General features: G+C 42.1%; 3 protein-coding genes across 4 annotated transcripts in view; 2 read left to right on the forward strand and 1 right to left on the reverse strand.

Annotated features, from left to right (window-relative positions):
- The window catches only part of ptprz1b (protein tyrosine phosphatase receptor type Z1b), a 45,037-nt gene extending 38,281 nt beyond the window's left edge, over nt 1-6,756 (forward strand). For both annotated transcript variants that reach the window (XM_029160329.3, XM_055511340.1), the window contains exons 19-33: nt 900-920; nt 1,107-1,203; nt 1,285-1,367; nt 1,472-1,606; nt 1,879-2,010; nt 2,160-2,317; nt 2,398-2,533; nt 2,625-2,771; nt 2,897-2,990; nt 3,292-3,365; nt 3,450-3,578; nt 3,695-3,850; nt 3,967-4,109; nt 4,241-4,376; nt 4,516-6,756. In XM_029160329.3, the coding sequence (XP_029016162.1) occupies nt 900-920; nt 1,107-1,203; nt 1,285-1,367; nt 1,472-1,606; nt 1,879-2,010; nt 2,160-2,317; nt 2,398-2,533; nt 2,625-2,771; nt 2,897-2,990; nt 3,292-3,365; nt 3,450-3,578; nt 3,695-3,850; nt 3,967-4,109; nt 4,241-4,376; nt 4,516-4,659 (1,785 nt within the window). In that variant the 3' untranslated portion in view covers nt 4,660-6,756. The remainder of the gene's footprint in view (nt 1-899; nt 921-1,106; nt 1,204-1,284; nt 1,368-1,471; nt 1,607-1,878; nt 2,011-2,159; nt 2,318-2,397; nt 2,534-2,624; nt 2,772-2,896; nt 2,991-3,291; nt 3,366-3,449; nt 3,579-3,694; nt 3,851-3,966; nt 4,110-4,240; nt 4,377-4,515) is intronic.
- A 249-nt stretch (nt 6,757-7,005) lies between these two features.
- LOC114861346 (HMG box-containing protein 1-like) lies at nt 7,006-12,028 on the reverse strand. Its single transcript, XM_029160454.3, has 13 exons — nt 11,963-12,028; nt 10,954-11,046; nt 10,602-10,703; nt 10,283-10,493; nt 10,039-10,165; nt 9,836-9,947; nt 9,612-9,721; nt 9,304-9,460; nt 9,076-9,220; nt 8,860-8,978; nt 8,569-8,752; nt 8,342-8,483; nt 7,006-8,260 (listed from the first exon to the last, which is right to left on the reverse strand). Exons 2-13 carry the CDS (start codon nt 11,030-11,032, stop codon nt 8,243-8,245), a joined length of 1,506 nt encoding a protein of 501 aa, XP_029016287.1. The 5' UTR covers nt 11,033-11,046; nt 11,963-12,028; the 3' UTR covers nt 7,006-8,242.
- A 921-nt stretch (nt 12,029-12,949) lies between these two features.
- pik3cg (phosphatidylinositol-4,5-bisphosphate 3-kinase, catalytic subunit gamma) lies at nt 12,950-22,374 on the forward strand. The gene is made up of 24 exons (XM_029160364.3): nt 12,950-13,139; nt 13,971-14,181; nt 14,335-14,506; nt 14,594-14,856; nt 14,947-15,033; nt 15,130-15,230; nt 15,362-15,531; nt 15,633-15,820; nt 16,095-16,202; nt 16,330-16,411; nt 16,499-16,928; nt 17,014-17,112; nt 17,188-17,323; nt 18,063-18,128; nt 18,267-18,410; nt 18,494-18,575; nt 18,670-18,773; nt 19,210-19,356; nt 19,431-19,521; nt 19,608-19,738; nt 20,104-20,215; nt 20,381-20,538; nt 20,719-20,800; nt 20,879-22,374. The coding sequence occupies exons 2-24, from the start codon at nt 13,978-13,980 to the stop codon at nt 21,076-21,078; spliced, it is 3,357 nt and encodes a 1,118-aa protein (XP_029016197.1). The 5' UTR covers nt 12,950-13,139; nt 13,971-13,977; the 3' UTR covers nt 21,079-22,374.
- The last annotated feature ends 1,715 nt before the right edge of the window (nt 22,375-24,089 follow it).

A 24,089-nucleotide genomic window follows, 5' to 3' on the forward strand; every position in this document is an offset into this window, starting at 1 on the left:
ATTTGCATAAGATAAAGAAGTAATAGAAATTGAAGATACTGTAGCTTGTTGAACAAAGCCGTCTCTCCATTCCCTCTTTGAGCATTGCAGTACATGCAGCTCATTTCTGTTCTGTGTCTTGTCTATTTGACTGTGGGTTACGCAATTGCAGAGGCGACAGCAAAGTGCTTTTAAGGTTGTGACTGGTTTATTGAGCATTTGGACCATAGCCACTGTGAAGCCATCAGACAGATGATTTTACTGAACGATCTGTTAAGAGTAATGACCAACATTGAATGGTACCAAAGGTTTACAGATGCACCTTGAGTGCTCCACTGTCTGTCGGCAGACATAAATGTGTGTACATAACAACATGTCACTGGACCTGGACCATGGTTTTGAATGTTTCATGTGGAATATGTCATTTTCATGTCAAAGTATTGTATTGTCATGTTGGAGGCTGATTCATTAGTATGAGCATCCGCATGGCATAACTCACCTGTTTCTCAGCAGGACTCTCCTGAGTAAGCCAAACCTGTATCATAATTAAGGTTTATTGTATCTAAACCTTTGTCTTCTCCTGTTTTAGAAAAACAACTGTGCCTTTTCTGCTGACTGCTTGTAAATAGAGACCAGCTGTAGCGTCAGTGTGATGCTTTTAGAATGGTAGAACATGCTAAACAGAGACAGTCGGCACTTACAGTGAATGTGATCAGATGGGAAGACCAGTGCATTTCCCACCTAGTGCTTCCTCTGTGTGTATCTAAACCCTGTGTTCCTGTACCTGCACTGACTCCCTGTCTGTCTGTCTGTCTCCGTCTGTCTCTGTCTGTGTGGCATCTTGTCCTCCCCTCCCACTCTCCTTTCACCGTCTCCACCACCATCGTCGTGCTTTCTGCATCCTCACCATCCTCCATTAGATTGTCAAAGAATCCTATGAGGTAAGACATGTGCGACAGAAAAACAAACAACACTTGTTCTACAATCTGTTTTCCTTGTTTTTTAGTTAGCGTAAACATGTAATTTTCATTGCGCTGCAACTACACTTGTAATTCCTTTGTGTCTGTTGAATTCTTTGGGAAATAAACCTAATGTTGTGTTCCACTGTACATTGTGTTGCATTTCAGGAGGTGCAGGCCTGTACAGTGGACATGGGCATCACTGCTGACAGCTCCAATCAGCCTGACAACAAGAGCAAGAACCGATACATCAACATACTGGCATGTGCGTTAGTGTTGTGTGGTCATCGTTCAACGGTTAGATTTCATGGTGCAGTCTCTCATGTTTGTTTGTTTCGTCTCACAGATGACCACAGCAGAGTAAAGCTCTCCAGCAGTTTGGACAGAGATGGGAAATGCGGTGACTACATCAACGCTAACTTTGTTGATGCAAGTACATTTTTGTTTGTCTTTCAATGTTCTGCTTCATTTTTTTAAAGTGTGTTTGGTTGCATTACACGCAGAGGCTGACTAATTTGCAGTTTCTTGTGCAGGGTTATGAGCGAACGAGGGCTTACATCGCAGCTCAGGGGCCTCTGAGAGCGAGCAGGGATGACTTCTGGAGGATGATCTGGCAGCAAAATGTGGGCGTTATCGTCATGATCACCAACCTCAAGGAGAAAGGACGGGTAGGAGATCAACTCTGCTACTGCCTTGTGCAAACGTTTGACCCAAACTTCATGACAAAGCTTAGTATACTTTCTTTCTGCATACAGTATGTCATCTTTCTCAAATGAGTAGTCACTATTCTTTTCTTGATGAGGTGTACAAGTCAAGCTTAGGCTTCATTTGGTGTATATTATTGTTTCATTGTATTCCATTATATAATATTGTATTACGGATATATATTACTGTATAGCAGTGATTATATGCCTTCAGTAAAGTTTCTGTCTTTCTGCAGACAAAATGCGACCTGTACTGGCCGGAGGAGAACCAGGAGGAATATGGTCCATACCAGGTGACCCTCAAAAGCAGCAAGACCCTTGCTTACTATACACTGCGGACATTCACTGTGAGAGATACAACAAATAAGGTGCGTCAAAAACAGACGTCTAACTACAGTTGCTTTGAAAAGATCTGAGGTTGATTTAAAATATTGAAAAGTCAAATTCCAGCAAGTAGCTTACAAAATATGCACAGTATACACACTGAGACTTAACAAGACATTCTCTGATCCTCCAGGTGTCTCAGAAAAGAACTGAACACACAGTTCTCCATTATCACTATACTCAGTGGCCAGACATGGGAGTCCCAGAATACACTCTGCCGGTACTGTCCTTCATCAGAGCCTCCTCCCATGCCCGGACACAGGAGATGGGACCTGTCCTGGTTCACTGCAGGTAAACTGCATCTGTGAGTTTGTGTGTTTCAGATTCCTCTTCTAGTGTGTTTTTCAACATGAAAAACGTGTGTTTCTCAGTGCTGGTGTAGGAAGGACAGGAACCTACATAGTGATAGACAGCATGCTGCAGCAGATCCAGGATCAGGGGACGGTGAACGTTCTTGGTTTTCTAAAACACGTCCGGACTCAGAGAAACTTCCTGGTTCAGACAGAGGTACTGTACTAACCTACACACACACAAACATTCTATATAAAGTAGTTCCATTCTGTTAGTCCCCAACTCTCTCCTCGCCTCTCCCCTGCAGGAGCAGTATGTGTTTATCCATGATGTTCTGGTGGAAGCCATCTTGAGCCGGGACACCTCTGTGACCTCTGACATGCTCCACACTTATGTGTCTGACCTCCTGACCCCCGGAGCGACAGGCAGGACACGCATGGACAAACAGTTCAAGGTACAGTATACAGTAGATGCACCTTATTCATTTTAGGAATTAAGGCTCTGTTAATTTCTGATTGAACGTTCCTCATATACCTATGAATAAATTTTATACTGTATATACTGACACTTTTGCTGTAGTTGATCAGTCAGCGGCAGGCGAAGCACGCAGACTACAGCACTTCTTTGAAAGATGGCAATGCAGAGAGGAATAGAGCCAGAGCGCTGATGCCTGGTAAGCAAAGATATATTACTAATCTAGATCATTAAATCTGTGATAAGGCTGCCGAACACATACAGTATGGGGTCTCAAAACTACTGTGTCTGTGGAAATGTCCTCAATTGTAATGTGTTTTATACTGAATATGCACAATAAAGGCTGACATGCTGAAATCCATAATAAAAGATCATGGTTGGTAACTGGTCCTTTCAGCCATAACACATGGCCTACTGTAGTATACTGTAGTAACTTGGTAAAAATGTGTCTCAAAGTATTCAGAACTGGGTAAGTGATTCTACATCTCTGTCTTGTTTAGTGGAAAGATCAAGAGTATGTCTGACAGCAACAGAGACAAACTCCACAGGTTACATCAACGCCTCCTATGTCATGGTAAAGCAACTGTAAAACATGCATTTGTTGTCATTTTATCAAAAAGACGTTCCAGGGCTTTTATTCCTACATGTGTTTTCCCAGGGACATCATTACAGTAAGGAGTTCATAGTGACTCAGACTCCTCTGAGCAGCACAGTGGCAGATTTCTGGAGAATGATCTGGGAACACAACACGCATACTGTTGTCTGTCTGCCAGACACACATGGCCAGGTATCAGTTAAAGCCACTTTGTTTCGCATTAATGTAGCATCACATTACAAAATAATCATTTTAAAGACATGCACTACACATATGCCACTCTCCCTCCATTCTCATGTTTATCTCAGAGTGAAGAGGGCACGTGTGGTGTCTTCTGGCCCATTAAAGAACAGCCACTGGTCTATGAGGGCTTCACTGTGTCGTACTCTGCAGAAGAAGAACATGTGTGTCTGTCCAGTGAGGAGAGACTTTTGGTGCAAAACTTTACTGTGGCTTCTCCACAGGTAATGCACAGTATATACAGTATTAAATGCAGTTCACAGTATTTACTGTGAACTGCATTTAAAGACAGTCACTAGCACATCTTAATCCCTCCTTCCTCTTGTCTGGCTCCATCTAGAATGATTCCGTATTGGAGGTGCGCCAGTACAGTGCCACTTGCTGGCCAAACCCCGACAGTCCCATCCGGAACAGTTTTGATCTCATCAACATAGTCAGAGAGCACAGCAGACACACAGGTGGACCTACAGTCGTACATGATCCGTGAGTGCAGGACAAGATCACTCCCACTTTTGATTGTTTCTTTGTTATTGTTATTCGTTGTTGATAAATTTTCTAAACCGTGACCACTGTGATTCATTTGTTGGCATCTGCGTGTGTATGTGTATATGCAGGTTGGGAGGTGCTACCTCAGGGCTGTTCTGCGCGCTCACCACCCTGTCCATTCAGCTAGAGGAGGAGGGCGCCGTAGACATCTACCAGGTGGCACGGATGACCAACCTTATGAGGCCTGGCGTATTTAACGATGTAGTAAGCATTGGAACGCACGCAAACACTTTAGGCTCCCAGTTTCTTTCCCACTATGAGGTCTACTTGGTCTCAGTCAATTGGTTTAATTTCAAATTATTAAAGCGATCTGACTTGTTATGTTCTGCTATTTCCCACACAGGAGCAGTACCAGTATCTCTACCGAGGTGTGCTGAGTCTGGTGAGCAGTCAGGAGGACCAGAAAGCCCTGCAGAGTCCAGAAACCAATGGATCTGTACCGCTGGGCCAAAACAACATCACAGAGAGCCTGGAGTCACTCATGTAGATGCATAGCAGTACTTAAAGAATCCCAGAGGAAAACACACATTTAACATGACATACGGTAAAGGCATCATACAAGAATACACACCAACATACAGTATACAGTAGCCTAAGGCCACTTGTTGCCATTTAGCCTGACACAATATGGGATGAAATTGACATCCATTATGTCTGTGATTCATGGCTTTGTATGGTACAGTATGCTTTAATGTTTGCTAACCTCAAATTGTTATTCAAAATCCAAAATAAAAATCAATATCCCTTATAATACATTAAAATGTTCACTTCTAGTTGGTGTAGAACTAAATAGTTTTGTTTTTCCTCCTCACACAACACGTGTTTGGATGCACAGCAGAGACACTATACAACCAGATAGGACTTTTACTTTAATACAGAAAAACATCTCACAGTTTAATCAGACATCCTTTATAAGGAGTTAATAAGTTTCGTGGCTTTATTAATGGCTTTCATGGCTTTATTAATGCTTCATTTATAACACTATAAATAAAAGCTGACAAATCCAGGTGTTATAGTGTGTACACACACAGTATATACGTATAAGGGCTAAATACTTTCTGAATACATTGACAAATATCTTTAAATAACTTTTAAAGCCATTAGCCACAAAGTAAAAGCCCTTTAACAGTTTAGCATTTCAATTATTAAAGGTTTGTAGGAAATCGCATCAATGTCCTATTATCAAAATCCTGCAAACAATGTACGTTGTTAGTCACTGTGGAGCGTGATGCTGCGGAGAGAAGGAAGACTGAGTAAACATTAAATACGTGCAAATTTATTTTACATAAATGTTTGGCTTTTGAATATCGATTCCTAATGTTGGGAGTAGTCTTTTTATTTTTATTTCACTGACAGACCTTCCTTAAATTTATGACATCCCTTTCAATGTTTCTTTCATCTTTATAAAGTCCTATTTAGGCTTCGCTTTCCTTTGCTCATTCATTTCTGTTGTTTTTTCTAATTTTAGGACTAAAAATTTATTTTAAGACTAAAAATGACAAAATACACAATGCAAAATTTCTCTAGGAAAATGCTAGAAATACTCCAACCTATTGCTTTTGCACATTAACCGTCAGGTTCTTAATTATAGAATAATGTTTTATTAACCAAAATCTCTAAGGCCTCACTAGTGACAGCAAAGTGACTGCTGGTATTTACTGTGTACTGTTTCCTCTGTTTATGTTGTTGTTAACCACCGGTTCCATGGTCTCTGGTACCCTGTGGTACCCTGTGCCTTTTGTAATTCATGTAGTTGTACTTTGAACCAGTTTTATACAGCTGTGTAACTAATATGCCAAAATAATGATGCAATTTGTATCTATTTTCATAAATCAGATCACTGTCATTTTATTGGTTAATTTCGTACCCAAAACTCGGGAAAGTAAAAAAAATGACATGTTTAAAATATTTCGTCTGAAGATTTAAAGTGCTATTCAACCAGAATCCATGTTGCTGCATGGTTTTATAGACACTCAAACCAGTCTCGTAGCAGAAAAGTCATAATGGGATTGAAAGTAACAGAGTTGAACTCACTGTTATTTTAAAGAATTTTAATTGTGATAAACCTCAGTGTCTGCCAGTAAAATCTCCAAGCTGGCATGGACACTTTCTACTGGCATCTCTGTGCCACTTGCTATGACTGTTTTCAGCATTGATTGATTATGTCGGACACAATGATTCAACCTCTAATCCAGGGATGCAGCAGCAGCCGCAGTTATAAACCAGACTTATTCAGACTACAGTAGATCTGCCATGTCTCATATATCCCTGAATACATTGAAAGGCCAAATTACTGTATGTTTATACTGTACCTCTATGTATTTTCTATTTTACTATAAAATGAGATTTTGTAGACATTTACACACATACATTATATAACTGCGGGGATTCTATTTGATAATTGTAGCCTGGAAATCTTATGTTCATACTGTAGATGTAATTGAATGACAATGTCTTTATGTTCCTGACTCCAGTAGCAGCGTAATATTTACACCGTTATCTCCAGGTATAAACTGCCACGATGTGCAAATACCACCAGGCTGAAGCAACAAGATTAAAGCTTTTGCTTTGTTTCAAACCCTGACTCTGACTTAAATGTCTTCTTTATTGTACTGTAGGTGTCATATTCCCAGAGCAAGCAGAAGACACAGTCTTTGCTAAGTTTGATTTAGTCTTGTAGGGAACATTGCTTTTTTTTGCATTAGACTCAAATAAGAAAAACACGGGACTATACATTTTGTTATTAATTATTATTATAATACATGTATTTGCATTGTCTCCCCTGATTGCTTTGTAAATGATGCAATAGGCAAACATGAGTCAAACACAAATATAAAGATCAAAATCAAAAAATATATATTTCTGTATTATCATCATCATTAATGTCATTACAACATACTGCACTGTAGCAGTCACATAAGATAAAGTGTATATAGTGCATTTAGAATAAACCTTGTCATGCAAACAGTAAAATTGCCATATAAAGTTTAGTAGAATCCTGTTAACTTTTTACAGGCTTCACATCTATTTAGGTGTCATTTATGCACCTAATGTTGCTTTTCAGGCGTTTTTTTTATGTAAAGTACTGTATGAAATACAATTATTTCTAAATGACCATGAATGTAAGACGTTTTATATAGTAACATTCCTTTAAGCCGGGAGTGTATTCTCCCTTGGACATGCACCCTGGACCACATTCTACTGTAAAAGAAAATATTCAAGCATCTATTGAATAAGCACTTTTATCCGTCCACATCTTTTTAATTAGTTTTACCCTGCACTTTTTTATCATTTGTCACAACATGTTTAAAACGTGACTAAAGAATGGGTTCTAAACTTCTACAGGCTCAAGTTAACCCATTGGTCATTCCCTTACATAAAGCTGCATCAATATGAATGCTCAAGAAGCTTCCCCTTATTACTGTATTACTGTGTAATGTTTATGATTCTATTACATTGGTTATGTAAATGATGTCATGGCACGCAGAAATATTAGAATCTAAAGTAACAACATATTGTCACAGCATCTTTTGCAATAATACACAAAAATATTTAAAGTATGTAGTACAGGTACTACAATGGCTGACACACTGTAGCAAGCATGGTGAGAAAACCTAATGGAGTCACCTCACAACCTGTGTCCCTATTTTAAAATGTATGCTGTACATTTGTTTAAAATCAAAATATGACATAATAAATTAGAAGAAGGCAAAGTGAAAATGTGGCATCTTGTGCAATGCAGATGCAAATATAAGTATTACAGGCAACCTTAGTATACCTTTATTATATATATATTTCTTATTTTATAGTAGATAGTTTCGGGTAAATATTCTCTGTCTGAAACACTACAGCACCACAACCTCCACCTTTATGATAATAGTCATCATCTTTTTTGCTTCCAATCACTCGTGGAGATGGACTCCGCAGATAAAAACCCACTAGTCTGCTTCCACTCGGCAAGAATAACAAGCTTTGTCACAACATGATGTACTAACGCAAAAATATTAGATTGCAAATACTGTAGTTCAACTTTCCTCATCCATCAGCTGGCTCTGTTTATTTCTGTAGCCTTAATTCCCCTGACAGCCCTGCTGGACGCAAAGGAGGAGTTAGACAATGGTACATGAATGGGGCGAAGGCATGCACTAGTATATGTGTCACGTCCTTACGGAATTTGTTCGTTTGCGTTTCCAGCAGTCTGGGTTGAGTCTTTTCTGTTCATCTGCGAGGGCTTTGGCCTGGAGGGTGAATACTCGTCGCTCCTCACTCCGCATTTTCTTCCACCTCTCACCAAGGAGGACGCTGATTGCTCTACATAAAACGAAAAAACTCACACATGAGTGTAATGGATTGAGAGTAAAGAGCTGTGATGCATATCGGAGTGTGACTTTGGTACCTGTTGTCTTTGCCTGGGTACATCTGCGTGTACTCCACCCTGAACTTCTTTGCAAACAGCATGAAGGCGTTCATAGGCCGCTTGCACCTATTGGCCGTGGCATGGGTGCTTCCTGGTGTGCCGTCCTGCTGGGCTTTCGACGGCTTTCGATAAGAAGAGTGAGAACGGCTGGAACTGTGTGCGCCTGTGGATTTGAAATCATGCTACTGGTCAACATCTGTTCCTATAACTTTACCACCCAGTGTTTAATCAATATTACAAATCTGGTCAGTGTGGAATATAGAGCAGTACTTTGCAAGGTGTCTCTGACTGGAGAAGCAGCTCCACTGCTGGACTGGGAGGCGTGCCGCCTCCTGGCCATGCTGCTCAAGACATAAACTGCAGACGAGTCCAGAGGAGTGAAATCATAACTAAGGAACGCACATAAGAAGAAACACATGAGCCAGTTAATATTGAACATTCGTTTCTGGCATCATTTCTTATTCTGTTATTTTGTGTCTTGTTTGCCTCCTGAATGTGTCAAAGACCGCTGAGTCGTCGGAGTGTTTAGCATCTCTGTGTCCCGGAGGCAGACATACATCCCCCACTTCCATTTCAGAGCATGGTATCCCAAAATGCACCACGGTCAGGCTTGGGTAAAATGATGACCACCCTGACAAAAATACGTAAAAAATGTAAATGTGAAGAAGTAGACATTAACATTATTTGAATGTTTTTCATTGCTAGCTCTGCTACCTTTGTTTTTGACATAGAAGGGGTGGTCCAGCTGGCATTGAACGGTCATCGTGGCATATCCGAATGCCCCGGGGTCAAAGTTTAGCTGTAGGACAGCCTGACCAGATGACACAATCTCTGAATGCTTTGTCAGCTTCAGACCCTCAGAGCCAAATGTCTGCAAACGACCAGTACAATCTATGAAATACACTTCATTTTTGTCAGATTCCTATTGCTTGTTTGATAAATGCCATAGCAGATTTGTTCAGCTGAGACGTCAAGTGAGGTACTAAACAAACAAAACCAAACAAAGTTCCTGAGTGAGCCACCTTCAGAGATCTGGCTTGTTCCTCATCACCAGAGTCTTCCTCAGCAGAGTCCAGGTCCTCAACATCCTGCCACTCCACGTTGGAGCCACTGTGAAAACGCAGATGAGTACCTGATGACAGACAAAAACAGCTCTTTACATTTATGACATGCGTCATAATACAAAAACACAGGCTAAAGTAAAGGCATTGTGTAATAGGACTCATGTATTTATCTGTGTGATTACCTTTGAGAAAACAGTGCCAGGCTGTAGGAGGCCAGGAGAAGCTCCAACCCATGTCTTCGTCATCGGACAAAGATGACCTGGTTGACACCGCAGAGCCACATTCACTGCTCGTCTGTGTAGACAGAAAGGAGAAGCACTGTCATGGTTTACGTAATATCTACTGTGAGCCACATAGAGTTGAAGCAGGTAAACAGAAGCTCCACCCTGCTGTGCCGGCGCTGCCTGCCACGGCCCCGGGGAGGCGACGGGGTGCCGCTGGGAAACAGAGGAGGAGGTCGAGCGTAGGAATGTAGATCGCTGCTGGCTGTTGTGATGCAAACCGAAGGAGAGCTGCAAGTAGCAGGAAAGTATATTTTGATTTGAGCCCACGATAGCTAATGAACTATTTACACCCGTTACCCCCAATGTTCACGCTTCTTTGATGGATGGTGTAACAAAAGCACCCACCTGCCGCGAGGACCGGCCTGCAGGAGGGGACTCTGGGGTCCGGTGGCGATGTGAGCAAGCTGCGTCAGCCAGTGTGTGTCGGGAAGCTGCAGGCTGTGTGCTTCTGTGTTTGCGCGTCGCTCCTGGTGCGATACGCCCACCTCCACCTGGTAAACAGGTGTAGCCCTTGGCTCCAGCTCCTCCTGAACCTCCTGTAGATCTGGGAGGTCATCTAGGAGCAGAAAACACGCAGTTACAGTATAAAGCTTGATTCAGCTTTTTTAATGTACAGCAAACATCCAACAGCAACAACATACACCTGATGTAGGCTCTTATGTACCATATTCCATGTAACTGTCACTGGTGGGGAAGCTGGGTGAAGACGGGAATTGTTCCTCACAGCTGGGCAGCTCATAGGATTGATCTACATCCACCATCACTCCTACAGAAACAATATAAACACTTTCTAACTCAACTTTATACATTATATTGTATTTTATTTGTTTATTATTCCTGTGTTACTCCTTATGCAGCAATTTTACTTATTACATTCATTTCACTCTCAATATGTGGCTCTGGCTTCATAGTTTGATAAAAGTTTGATATCTGATGTTTACATTGTTGGTCTGTTTTGACCTGAATCTGCTGTTTTCTTCACAGTAATTATACAGCACAAGTTGGTTTGTAGTTACCTGTACTTTCAGATTCACAAGCGTTGTTATGCTCGGTGTCGCTAGTCTGCACACCTGGGGTCACCACCTCCCACACCATAGTGTACACAGTCACTGAGAGGAGGAGAGATGTAAAATGTAAAGATTTATGGGTGTCAGTGTCTATCTACTCCCTACAGGTCAGCCACCTATCAATACACCCAAAGAAACCTATCAACACACACCCACAGAAACACAATTCTTCACTGAGGGGTAATGTAGAGCTTGTAAAAGTTGCCTTGGGCGCCATGGTGACGTATTGTAGGTTGGGATAATGTATGATGTAATGTAATGAAAATGTTACTGACCAAAATACAATGTTACGTTTGGATATAATAGAACAAACGATCGCAAACATATAGGAAGTTTCAGTTTAATCTGTTTCACAATATTCTCATCATGTGACTCACTTGTTTATAAACTCTTGTTGATTCTGCGCGCATGCGCAAAACAGCCCATTCATTCAATACCAAGAAGGGCATTTATAAAAAGACTTGAAGTACTTAGTAATAAGGTAAAAGGCGAATCTAACCGTCCACAGTAAAGAGTGAACTGATGTGACATTGTCAGATGCTGTTATTTGCAGCTAGCGTTTGCGCTTCGCAGAGCTTCACACTACGCAGAGTCATTTGTTGTCACGAAACAAAAGTGTCGTTGAAATACTGACGTTACGTCAACGAAAACGAGCGAACCTTTTATCGTATGTGTTATAGCAACTAAATCAACCAAGTGAACGAGATTTGAACAGTGGGAATAGGATTGATCGCATCTAAACGATCGAGTCTCGCAAAAGTAGTTACTGTACGACAAAACAAGTAGCGTCAACAATGAAGGTTTACGGAGGGAATTACGGCAAAAAATAAACCGTGTCAACTTCACATTTTTGCTCATGTGGATTTTTAAATGGCAAATAGATCTGAGAAAGTAATCCCTTTTCAGATTCGGCGCTTTTAAACCCGTAAATTATTTCAATGAACTTTCCTTAACTCACCAAAACAGTCGCCTTGTACGGGAAAGGGGTGGAGGTGGGGGGGTGGGTTGCTGTAAACACAGTTTCCCTAGCTTTCCTATTGGCTAGGCTGGCTGTCAATCATCAGAGGTTCTCATCTTCATTGGTTACTTTTATTCACTAACATTGCCATAACAAATAAACACTGGGTGCTTTAAGTCACTTTTAAAAGCTGACGCTAAACTGTTACGAGTTGGATAGAGAAACAAATATGTTACAAATATGACGCGCAGAGTAATGTACACCTTACCTTAGCAATCTGATCCCATACAAATGTGGCACTACAGGATAATAGCTTCATTGCTCTACACATACAGTGCAATATTCAATTTGAGATTGAACATTTAAAGCCTGTAGAACATGTAATGTTGCACGTAAAAGTCGGACATAAGGCATTTATGTAATCACAGAATAAATGTTGCGAAAAGACTATGAAAAACTATGTATACAAAAAACAACGCAATGCAGGTTGTTGACATTTACAACAGAATGGCTTTTAGTAACTCAGTACAGTTTGTTCTTACAGGTGTCAACTGTATTTGGGCGGTCAGAGCATTATTAGTGTCATTATTTTACAGAGTTGTAACCATGTTCTCCACAGAGAGATAATAATCAAAAATATGTAGCTGATGTACATTTATGTAAAATTTATGACTGTTCAACGTCTTTCAGCGTTCGCTTTGCGGAACTATATTCGGGCAGGATACGTCAAGTGAGACATCATTACACTGTAACACTTCCGTCAACTTCTTTAACATGTTCGATTGCTATTTCGAAACGACTGGATGGATGTATTTCATTGTATTTAAAATCTAACTAGAACAAGCTCGTTTGTTATAATAATATCACGTATCAAAAACGTTTAGTTTAACACACTTTGTCACAAAATTACTTTCGGTTGTGAATCTGCTTTTGGTGCGCCATTGTGTTGTTTTACTTTGAAGAAAAACCGGAAGTTGCGTTCTTTTTCCGACTAGAAAAAGTTTAACCGGCGAACTTGACGGGCTTCGGCTGAAGCGCAGCATTTCCTCAACCCAGGCTTTGCTCTTGGGGTTAAAGTAGTTATCACTCTTGCTTAGTGGTCTCTTCGTGTAGCATAAATGCCGAAACGTTCGCCTAAAGCCCTGGGGTTTGACGCCTGCTGCGTCTGCGTTCATTGGTGAGTGCTAACTCAAGTTTTATGTGCTTTTGTTGACCAAACCTGACGCCTCTCCCTGTCACTATTATTGCAGCTGTACCGTTACATGTACGTTGCCACAGAATAAATCGGCGTCTTCACTCTTGCTTTTGACTGTTTTATTTAGTCTTCAAAGTTTTTTCAACTTCATCTTTAACATCAGACAGATGTAATAACTCGTGTGTTAATGCCAGCGTCGTCAAAACAGCACACTGTCAAGTGTGTGTAGGCTTAGTTTCATCCATGCTGGGGCGACGTTTGCTTCCTGCTTTGAAAACTTCCTCTGCCGCTGTGGAAGAAACAGATCATGGGTGCTAATAAAAAAAAAATGAACTACCTTAACGTGATTATAGTTTTTTATACTACAAACTGAATTGTCAAAAGCTGATTTTATTGAAAACCAGGAGCAGTGGAATAAAGTGGGGAAAAGGTGCTCAAATAAAGCCCGAGAGTTAAGTCAAGTGTTTTTACAGATTTATTTACAATTTATTCATTTATTTACACTAACTAATTATGAGGAACTATTTAAACAAAATTGTGTTTAACCCTACTGAAGAACAGGATGTAGTAATTTCAGTTCTTTATGAAACTATAGTCAGACATAAACCACTATTACAGTATATCACCCACATAATTATATACAAGCCAGAAAGAAATAAATAACGACACTTATTGTCAATTAAGCCATGATTTATATCTACCTATTTTTAAATTAAGAAATAAAACACTTGTCTCTGCCTATGTCAGTACTCATGTTTGTTTCTTGTGTTATTACCTGATGTTCTTTGTATGTTTTCTATTGTCCCCCCCAAGCTAGGCGATGGACAGGCGACGTATCCTAGTAAGCGTCGAAAAGCCTGTTGTCCTGCGTGAAGTGATCCGGAGAAGAAAGAAGGCCATCAGCTCGTCCTCCAGCACCTCCATGGACCAGATCACAGTTGAGTTTGTCCTCCCCACTGCCACGTGGGGCGGCAATCCTGATAGCCTGCAGCTGGAGGTGGCTGGGAACTGGACTGTGGAGCAGGTCGCTGAGTTTACTGGTTTCTAAAAGAGCTTTGTGTGTCTAATTGTTAATTATTATTATTATATAAATTAAGTTGTGATGCTCAGAGGAGCTTTTGGCATATTACGGAAATTCAGTATATTAAATCTCTGTACATTTCTTTTTGTTGCCAAGGTGAAAGCTCAGGTGTGGTTGAAGGCCGTGACGTCAAATTTCTGTCCCGAGTTCTACCAGCGATTTTGTCCGGATTACTGTATCCTGCTGTACCAGAAGAAGGGAAACCTGTGTGAGATCTACGACAAGCACCAGGTCTTCCAGACGCTCGACTGCATTCGCTACTGGAGAGGTGCTCAGTCACTGTTAGTACCGTGACTTGAAACCACAGGTGCTGAGACGTGCTGTGCTAATGCTGCGACCGTTGTGCTTTGTAAAGCCCTGAAAAAGGAAGTGGGGAAGATACAGATGGTGCCCCGTCCGCAGCCTTCCGAGGAGTCCCTGCACTACCAGCGCTACTTGAACTACCTGATCGGCTACGACGTCACTGACGTCAGCAACGTGCACGACGACGAGCTGGAGTTCACGCGCAGGAAGCTGCTGACGCCGCGGCGCATCGAGCTGTGCGACCGCGACCCCAAACTCTACTCCATGGACCCCTGGGCGACCCACAAGCCCGTGCCTGAGCACCTGCTCAACAAGGTGGGCAGTTGGCTCTCTGCCGCTGGACTGGATTTAATGTACTGTAACTGACACTTTTAACCATTCACTTCCATTCCTTCTCCTCTGCAGGTCACTAACGGACACATACTGGTGGTGATCCACATGAGCACGGCCAGTCAAACCATCAAGGTCTCTGTTGACGATACACCGGCTCAGGTGAACAAAGTATTCATTCATATGTATTAAACATTTCTGTCATACAACTGCACCTTTATATCTATTGCTTTCTGCGTAATTTTTCAACTTTACTAGGTGCTGACTAACTTTTTTAACAAGATAGCCAATAAAAGAGTCTTATTGGGCATCCCCGATAATGTGTGTGATGCAGACTATGTGCTACGTGTTTGTGGAAGGTATGTCAAATAATCATAGGAGGCCGAATGCATTAAAACGGTTGTTTGGTTGATAAATTACATGATATATAAGGATTACAATTAATAATAAGGTGTTTTTAAACTAACCTTCCCAATGTTCCTGCACATAGAGAAGAGTACCTGTATGGGGAGAAACCACTGCAGAGCTTTAACTGGATCCGTCAGTGTCTGAAAAATGGAGAAGAGATCCACTTAGTTCTGGAGACGCCGCCTGATCCTGAACTGGATCTGGTCATGAAGGAGGACTGGGCCCAGGTAGACGACTGTACTGGAGTTGCAGGTAGGTGGAAAATACCATCTTTTACGATATATTTGTATGTCAAGGTTAATTACTGAGTTTTAGACACATTCCTGATAGTTTCTCTGACTTTTCTTCACCAGGTACCCACGAGCAATTGACCATCGATGAAAAGGACCACGAACGTGTGTTCACCATCTCCATGTGGGATTGTAACAGGAAGTTCAGAGTGAAGGTGCTCGGTATCGACATCCCCACGCTTCCCAAGGTGCCGGAATTTATCGTCTTCATAGAGGCCAGCATCTTTCACGGCCAGCAACTTTTAGCTCAGGTAACGTCAGCACACTTTTTAGGTTAAATGACTCAACTCAACCTTGGTTGAGCTGAAGGCGAGGGAACACGGCGCCTATGTACGCTGGTTTACATGTCGGATCGCTTCCTGCGAAAACCTTTGATATGCAAAGCTCATTTGAATCCCGCGTAGAAACAGTGGACTGCACTAACAAAGAAAAAAATTGAGAGATTACACAGTTTGCTGATTGCAAAATGAAGACCACAAACAGTTTTAAAGGCTTGCTTGGCATTCAATCGTATGCTTCACTTAGGAAAGAACGACCTCCAAAACCTTCAATGAGGAAGTGCTGTGGAACTGCTGGTTGGAGTTTAACATCAAAATCAAGGACCTGCCCAAGGGGGCACGCCTCAACCTACAGGTAAACACAGACAAGCACCACAGGAAATGTTGTTGGTGAAATGAGTTTCTGCATGCAGTGACTAATAATATAACTTTCTTACTTTTTATTGCTTATAAGCTTTGCTCTTTTTTTCTTCTACACGTAGGTGGTTTGTGGCAAGCAACCACAGACTCCAAACTCCAAGGGAGTCTTCTACCAGGATTATACTTCAGGAGGCTGCATTGATGGTCTTTGTCACACTTAATGTCTAATTGCTTGTTGACAGAGTCCACAGCAACGCTTACTGTGTCATCCTCTGCCTGACCATCCCTTAGGGAAAACCAAGAGCCGCCTCCTCTACTACGTCAACCTGCTCCTGATTGACCACCGCTCCCTGCTCCGCCAGGGCGAGTTCATCCTCCACATGTGGAAAATGCCCGAGAAGAGTGAGGAGAGCAGCAGCAGCATCAACGCCGACAAGCTCACGTCCGCCACCAACCCGGACAAGGAGTCGTCCATGGCCGTCGCCATTCTCCTGGACAAGTACTGCTACCCGGTGGTGCTGCCCAAGAGCCGGGACGTGTGCCGCGACGCGGGAGTGGCGGGGGAGGAGGCGGAGCTGGGGGAGCGGGGTCAGAGAGAGATGCCCAACCACTTAAAGAAGCAGTTTGAGGCCATTGTTGCCACTGACCCGCTGCATCCACTCAGCCCTGAGGACAAAGAGCTGCTGTGGCACTTCAGACACGAGTGTATGCGTGACCCCAGGTAGTTACTTCACTTGATTCTGAAGAGCATAAACCTCCAACCAGTACAGTACGTGTATACTTCATGTATTTCTTCCTGCCCTCAGGGCGTACCCCAAGCTGCTCGGCTCGGTCAAATGGGGCAAGCAGGAGGATGTCCTGGCGATCCACCGCCTGCTGGAGCGCAGCAGTGCGTGGGACAGCAGGTAGGAAGCATCTTCACACTGTGCTCTACAGCGTGCGTGTGCTGGTACTCAGCATCCACTGGTGTTCTCGCTCAGCGGCCTGGACGTTGGCCTGGCCATGCAGCTGCTGGACTGTCACTACTCGGACGCTCAGGTCCGCTCGATGGCCGTGAGGAAGCTGGAGACCCTGGAAGACGACGACGTGCTCAGATACCTCCTGCAGCTTGTACAGGCGAGACTGTTTCTGTTTTTGTATACATACATGGTAACACTTTGCTTAGGTGACTCAGCACATGCTGTACACGCTGCATGTTTGTCCTCTGATGCATTTCCTTAGTTGTCTATTTGGTCACATTTGCATTAGCATTGCAGTGGGTGTTATCAGCTGGAGTCAACAAAGCCTCCATGGTGTGATAGGAAAACGACAGCCTCCTCCTGCTGTACAGTTTTATCACACTGTGTCTAGACTGACTCATTACAGAGTTCTTACACCCTGTACACAGAGAGAAATGAGCAGGCAGCTCAAAGCGTGACCTTACACTTTCATTCTCTCCCCTCCCCCACAATGTGTGAGGTTTGCTCTATCCGTCTGCACCCCCTGACCCGTTAGAACCACGTGTGCCACTACAGCTCAAAGCCTCTAAAGGCTAAATTGCAGAGCTCACACAGTGTGAGAACAATGAACTTAGTGTTTCCACTGCACTTCCTTTGCTGCCGCCCCATCACCCTTCAACCGCTGGATGCTTTTTGTTGGACACACTGGCAAGTGTTTGTATATGCAGCGTGGCTTCACCAGAATCCAGTGTGCGTGTGTGAGCCACACCTCACAAAACCACCTGTCAGAATGTTTTGACCAATTTGATTATTGCTACAGAGAACCAGCTTTTTTTGTTTTTGCATGCGTGTGTCTGTCTGAATGAAACCCCCGAAAAGGCTTCAAATCAAGTTTGACCTACATTCTTTTTCTGCAGGCAGTCAAGTTTGAGCCCTACCATGACAGCGCTCTGGTCAGGTTCCTGCTGAAGAGAGCTCTGAGGGTGAGTGTGACCAACATCTGTGAATTTGTTTTCACATTCGCTGTGTGTATTTTATCTTTTGTTTTCTTTGTGTCCTCTCCTGAACGATAGAATCTGTATGAAATGAGCTGATGTAATAATGGTATTCCCCCTCTGCAGAGCAAACGCATAGGTCACTTCCTCTTTTGGTTCCTGCGCAGTGAGATAGCCCAGTCGATGCATTACCAGCAGAGGTATGCCGTCCTCCTGGAGGCCTACCTCAGAGGCTGCGGCGAAGCCATGCTGCAGGACTTCAGGAAGCAAGTGAGCAAAACTTGTGCCGATCCTTCCCCCAAAACCCCTTTGTGCGAAATCGTTATTTTTCTCCTTCTTCTTCCACTCTGCAGGTGGAGATGACTGAGGCTCTGCAGAAAGTCACCCGCGAGATCAAGGCCGTGTCTGCTGATAAATATGATGTCACTGCTCAAGGTGAGAAATCATAATAACTTATGTTTTACTCAAGCGCTAAGGGATGTGAAAAAAACTACTTTGTAAATAAAATCCTTTGGGTGGGGTATTTCAGTGGTGTTTCAGTTGCGCCAGAAGCTAGAGACTCTGCAGTTGTCTGGTCTGCCAGAGAGCTTTAGAGTCCCGTATGATCCTGGACTGAGAGCTGGAGCCCTGGTGGTGAGACACACACACACACACACACACACACACACACACACACACACACACACACACACACACACACACACACACACACAGGCTGTGTGTGTGTGTGCTAGGGCCCCACCATTGACATAATGCCTTTCCCTAAAAATTACAAATAAAGGCAGACGTTTAACCCTTGCTCTTATCCGAACCAAACCTCAATTCTAACTTTAGTCCTAAAATAACATCTTCACCCTCAAAAAGGCCTTTAAAGTTGTGGGGCCCAGCCATAGGGCTCCACTTTGTTTAAAAAAAAAAAGGATTTTGGGCCCCATTCTGATGTAACCGCAAGGACACACACACACACACACACACACACACACACACACACACACACACACACACACACACACACACACACACACACGCACGCGCGCCCAATGAACACACACCCCTTGCTTTCACGCAGATCGAGCAGTGTAAAGTGATGGCCTCCAAGAAGAAGCCGCTGTGGCTGCAGTTCAAGAGAGCCGACCCCACCACACTGTCCAAAGACCCCATCGGCATCATCTTCAAAGACGGCGATGACCTCCGACAGGACATGCTCATCCTGCAGGTGGGCGGAGGCATCCCTGGAGCAAAGACTTCCGTTTGAATCTGTGGACTAAGCTTCTTCGTCTGCCCTTTCAGATCCTTTTGATCATGGAGTCGATCTGGGAGACGGAATCGCTGGATCTCTGCCTGTTGCCGTATGGCTGCATCTCCACTGGAAACAGAATAGGTCGAACACCCAACCGATGGGCGGACAGGGGGGGGTTAAACATTCTAGGTGTTATTACTCACTCTCTCATCTCTTTGCATATGCAGGTATGATTGAGATTGTGAAGGATGCCACCACCATCGCTAACATCCAGCAGAGTGTTGTGGGAAGCACTGGAGCCTTCAAAGATGAAATCCTTTATCAGTGGCTGCGAGACAAGTGTGTCAGCGAGGACAAGGTACGAGACGCAGCGCACGGCTCTTGAGCGCTGTACTGTAGATCATAAGGACGAGATCAGGAATGCCCGACTAGAAACAGAGCCACAGTAGGATGTGTTCACTGGGAGCCGTGTTCAGCTGCTGCTCTATTTACTACCTCAGAGGAAGTAACAGTGTGACTCTCAGGAAGGAAGCAAACCTCAGGGTTTTCTTTTTTGTGTCACCACAATGCACACATGCACTACTTTTAGCCACAACGCTTCCACCCCAGCGTCTTGTTTTTTTTTGTCGTTCTGCTGCGTTAGATCTCAGTTTGCACCAGTTTGTCTTTCAGCTCTGGTAGCGGTGGTTTACATGACGTGTACACTTTCTTTTGCACTTCTAGTTCCAGCAGGCAGTGGAGAGGTTTCTGTATTCCTGCGGTGGCTACTGTGTGGCTACATATGTCCTGGGAATCGGGGATCGTCACAACGACAACATCATGATCACTGAATCTGGTAGCGACACATTTGTCCAGTAGTATAGTGTATATATACAGTATACTAAATATAGGGGAATATTAATATGTCAAATTCTGCCAGATTCTTCATTTTTGTAATGAAAAGTACCCTACGTTTTATATTTCTACATATTCGGTTTATGTTTCTTTTGTGCTGCTGCAGGGAATCTCTTCCACATCGACTTTGGCCACATCCTGGGGAATTATAAGAGCTTCATGGGAATCAGCAAGGAGTGGGTTCCCTTTGTGCTCACGCCTGACTTCCTGTATGTCATGGGAACTTCGGGAAAAAAAAGCAGCCCCCACTTCCAGAAATTCCAGGTGTCAAGACTCTGATTTTTTACAAGTGTAAAGTTAGCACATCACAGACATAGCCACACAAGCACTAGAAGAACTGATTTCCCTCTCTGTCAAAATTAATATCATGCAGTAGGATGCCAGCTTTTGCATATCTTACAGCCTGTGTGGATTTAAAACTCTTTCTTTAAACCTCTTTCTCAGGACGTGTGCATAAAGGCTTACCTCGCTCTTCGGCACCACACCAACCTACTCATCATCCTCTTTTCCATGATGCTGATGACTGGTATGACAACCTTGCTTCTAAAACATAAAGCACTCATCCTATCCAGAAGTAAGACTCTTATTTTCTGGCCATCAACAGGCATGCCCCAGCTGACCAGCAAGGAGGACATTGAATACATCCGTGAGGCGCTGACTGTTGGCCGCAGCGAAGATGAGGCACAGCGCCACCTACTGGACCAGATAGAGATCTGCCGGGAAAAAGGCTGGATGGTTCAAATAAACTGGTTTGTGCACCTGGTGCTGGGCATCAAGCAGGGTGTGGAAAAACGATCGACTTAGTACGAAATCAGGGTAAATTAAGATTTTTTAAAATGAATTTCACTATTTTTATTCGTTAAATTAGAAAAAACTTACACCCAAGTCTCTTAAAAAAACATTATGCCCAAACTAAATTAAATGAGTTATCTGTAAATTACGTTAATGAGATCAAAAGCGGAAAATATACCCTGTTGACGGATTTCTCTTTATGGAACAAGTTAGACAAGCACAAAAAAAATTATATTTTTTCTTTTTTAAAATTTTTTAAGTTTTGCTTGAATTACCTTCAGACCAATCTTCAAGTTTTTGCCCGCCAAAAGTTTCCTGTACTCTAGTTTTTAACACAAGGCATAAAAACACATCCACAGAGTAAGAGTGCAATTTAAAATGGAGAAAAAGACGGTAGATTGTTACACAGGAAACAAAGCATTTTGAATTTGTCTGAAGAAAAGGGCTTGAGAATAAATTACTGCTACAGCTGTAACTGTAGGTCATTTCATTTTTAAAAATACAATTGCTGCATCTACTAGAAACCCTTTTCTAATTAGAGAACATCTGTAGTTTGACTGATTCTTGTTTCTACTTTAGATTTAGGATTTGTACATGATTAGAAATGCTTTAATATTTAACAACTAGATAGTACATACTGTAATAATATAAAGAAAAAGTGAATTTCTTTGGTTTCTGTTGGTCAAATACTGAAAATAATATTGATGTATTCTATATGTAAGGCTTTATTTGCACTAAATGTTTATTAGTTTAACTTTCTTAAACATGAACCTTACGTTAAAAGTTTCATATTGGACTAATGTAAAAGGAAAGACGCACAGTTGCCATTATGCATGCTACAGCAGCATATTTGGAACATGCTGGTCAGTGCTATAGCTGCAGACTGGTGAGTGGGAATAACACAAGTTTTTTTAGTCTACTACCGTTCCTTATGTGATTAAGTGATTAAGGATGCTGTATATAACTTATTGCCGGCAATCACAGCAATAGCTGCAAATATATTAAACTTAAGAAGGAAGATTTTAGGTTTGGGCTGAAATCACTGTCTGTCATAGATTGTGGATGACGAGAGAGAGGATTCAGTTCTTTGTCATATATCCTGACCATTTGACCCTTCTAACATGGAGCTAAAAAGTACAACAACCATCAGTATTACAAAAATAAAGGTGATTATTTTAAACTTCTCGTCATTTCAATAATGTTTGTGTTCAATCTTATCTTAACTGACTGTTAAATGTGAGACGACTGAAACATCTTGGCTTCTCTGTGTAACACTTTCACACAGTTAAAGTGTTTTTCTTTATCACATGTCTGACTAATTGTTTGTGTTTCATTCTATATTATTTCTACCCACACTAACATGCTTGTCTTTAAAAGGTTATATTGAGTCTAAGGCTATACAGCATCAAATGTGATTATTAAATCTGGCCACAAGATGGCGCAACCCTTCAAGACTAAGACCAGAGTTACAGGGTTACAGGTCTTCGTACTTTTAAAGCATCCATTTCTTGCTATGCTTCCTCTTTATACAGTACACAAACTTTTTTTCCTCATTCATATCAGTGTTTATTACTACTCTCTTCTCTGATGTTTTTTTCCTTTTCAGTGTCACAAATTTACCATTCAGTATGACGTGCAATGTCAAACATTTTTTTAAATTATAAAGTAAATGGCTGCTAATTCGAAATGGATTGAAGTGATTCTATTGCAATTGCATTTGTCCTAGTCAACCACTTACATATTAGGATTAGATTTAACTTTGGCAATTGCAAATCCTAAATAATTAGAAGTTTCAAGAGTTGAAATTAAAAAAAATGAAAAATCGGTTTACAATTTTCACTAAGTCACAAATCCAGGCACTAAATTACACAAAGATACAACCAAAAACTAATGTAAACATGACAAACTAAAAAATCTACTTGTTAATCTTGTGATTGACACTAGGTGGTACTATAACGTACTTGTCTGATGATCCACCTGCAAACGTACAGTAGTGGGGAAGATCATTAGTGTCTTAATATTATCAATACCTGCTGTAATTGAATTTGAAATTTTATTATTTCTAGTATGTTGACAAGTACAAAAACACAAATTTGTCAATCGATATTGACAATTTACAGAAAACCACTAATCTGTAACTTTTATAACAAACGAATGCTGCCCAAGTTGTAAATTAAAAAGCACTAAAAAGCAGTGTTGACTGCATTGTAGATATTTTTAAAAAGCACCACTGCCTTCACCAGAATGTGTTCTGAATCTTTTTAGCTCTGACAGGTGTGTCATGACCGTGGGAGGAAACTGGAAGGAACTGGAGCGAACTGGAGTGTCGAGGATCAAATGACTTTCTTTTTTCCCGTTCGCTCTTATTCCTCACCAGGAAGACATGAACCAGATCAGACGACAGGGGAAATCACTCTGCCCTTGTGCCCGTGCTCATATGTACTTGTCCTTGTTTTCATGTAGTGTTTCAGAAGTTCTGGTTGAAGGGTTATTTTAGGGTCAGGAGGCAAGTTAATTACTACGGTTTGGCTGAGCCAAAGGTTAGGAATTGGGGCCCTTGCTTGTCCTGAAATAAGTGTGACGCGCCTGTGCACATGTATGCGTATTTGTGACTGCACTTCATGCGCAATCAAAAGAAAATGCATATGTTAAATGTGCATGCATGTGTGTGTGGGTGTCATGCGCTTCAGTCTATTTCTGGCAGCTGCTTTTTGGTGGATTAGGAGTATAAATGCAGATTTAACGGCTTTGCCTTTGAATTCAACATGAGTGATCTATATGTGGATGCTGTCGAAGAGTTGTCCATTCAGATAAATCACCTTTCATCTTTCCTGTTCCTGTAGAACGACATTTGTGTTAGCAATGAACAGCTTTCAACTGGGCCTTATGGAGCTGGCACAACCACGGCAGTGATGTATGTCAAGGGGGGTAGTGGGACCAGGGACCAGCTTAACACTTCTAATTAGCTTCAGCACTGTCAGAGAATTTTCTGACGTACTTGGACTATTGATGTTCTGTTATAC

Source organism: Betta splendens, chromosome 9 (assembly GCF_900634795.4).
Source record: "Betta splendens chromosome 9, fBetSpl5.4, whole genome shotgun sequence".
Lineage (NCBI taxonomy): Eukaryota > Metazoa > Chordata > Actinopteri > Anabantiformes > Osphronemidae > Betta > Betta splendens.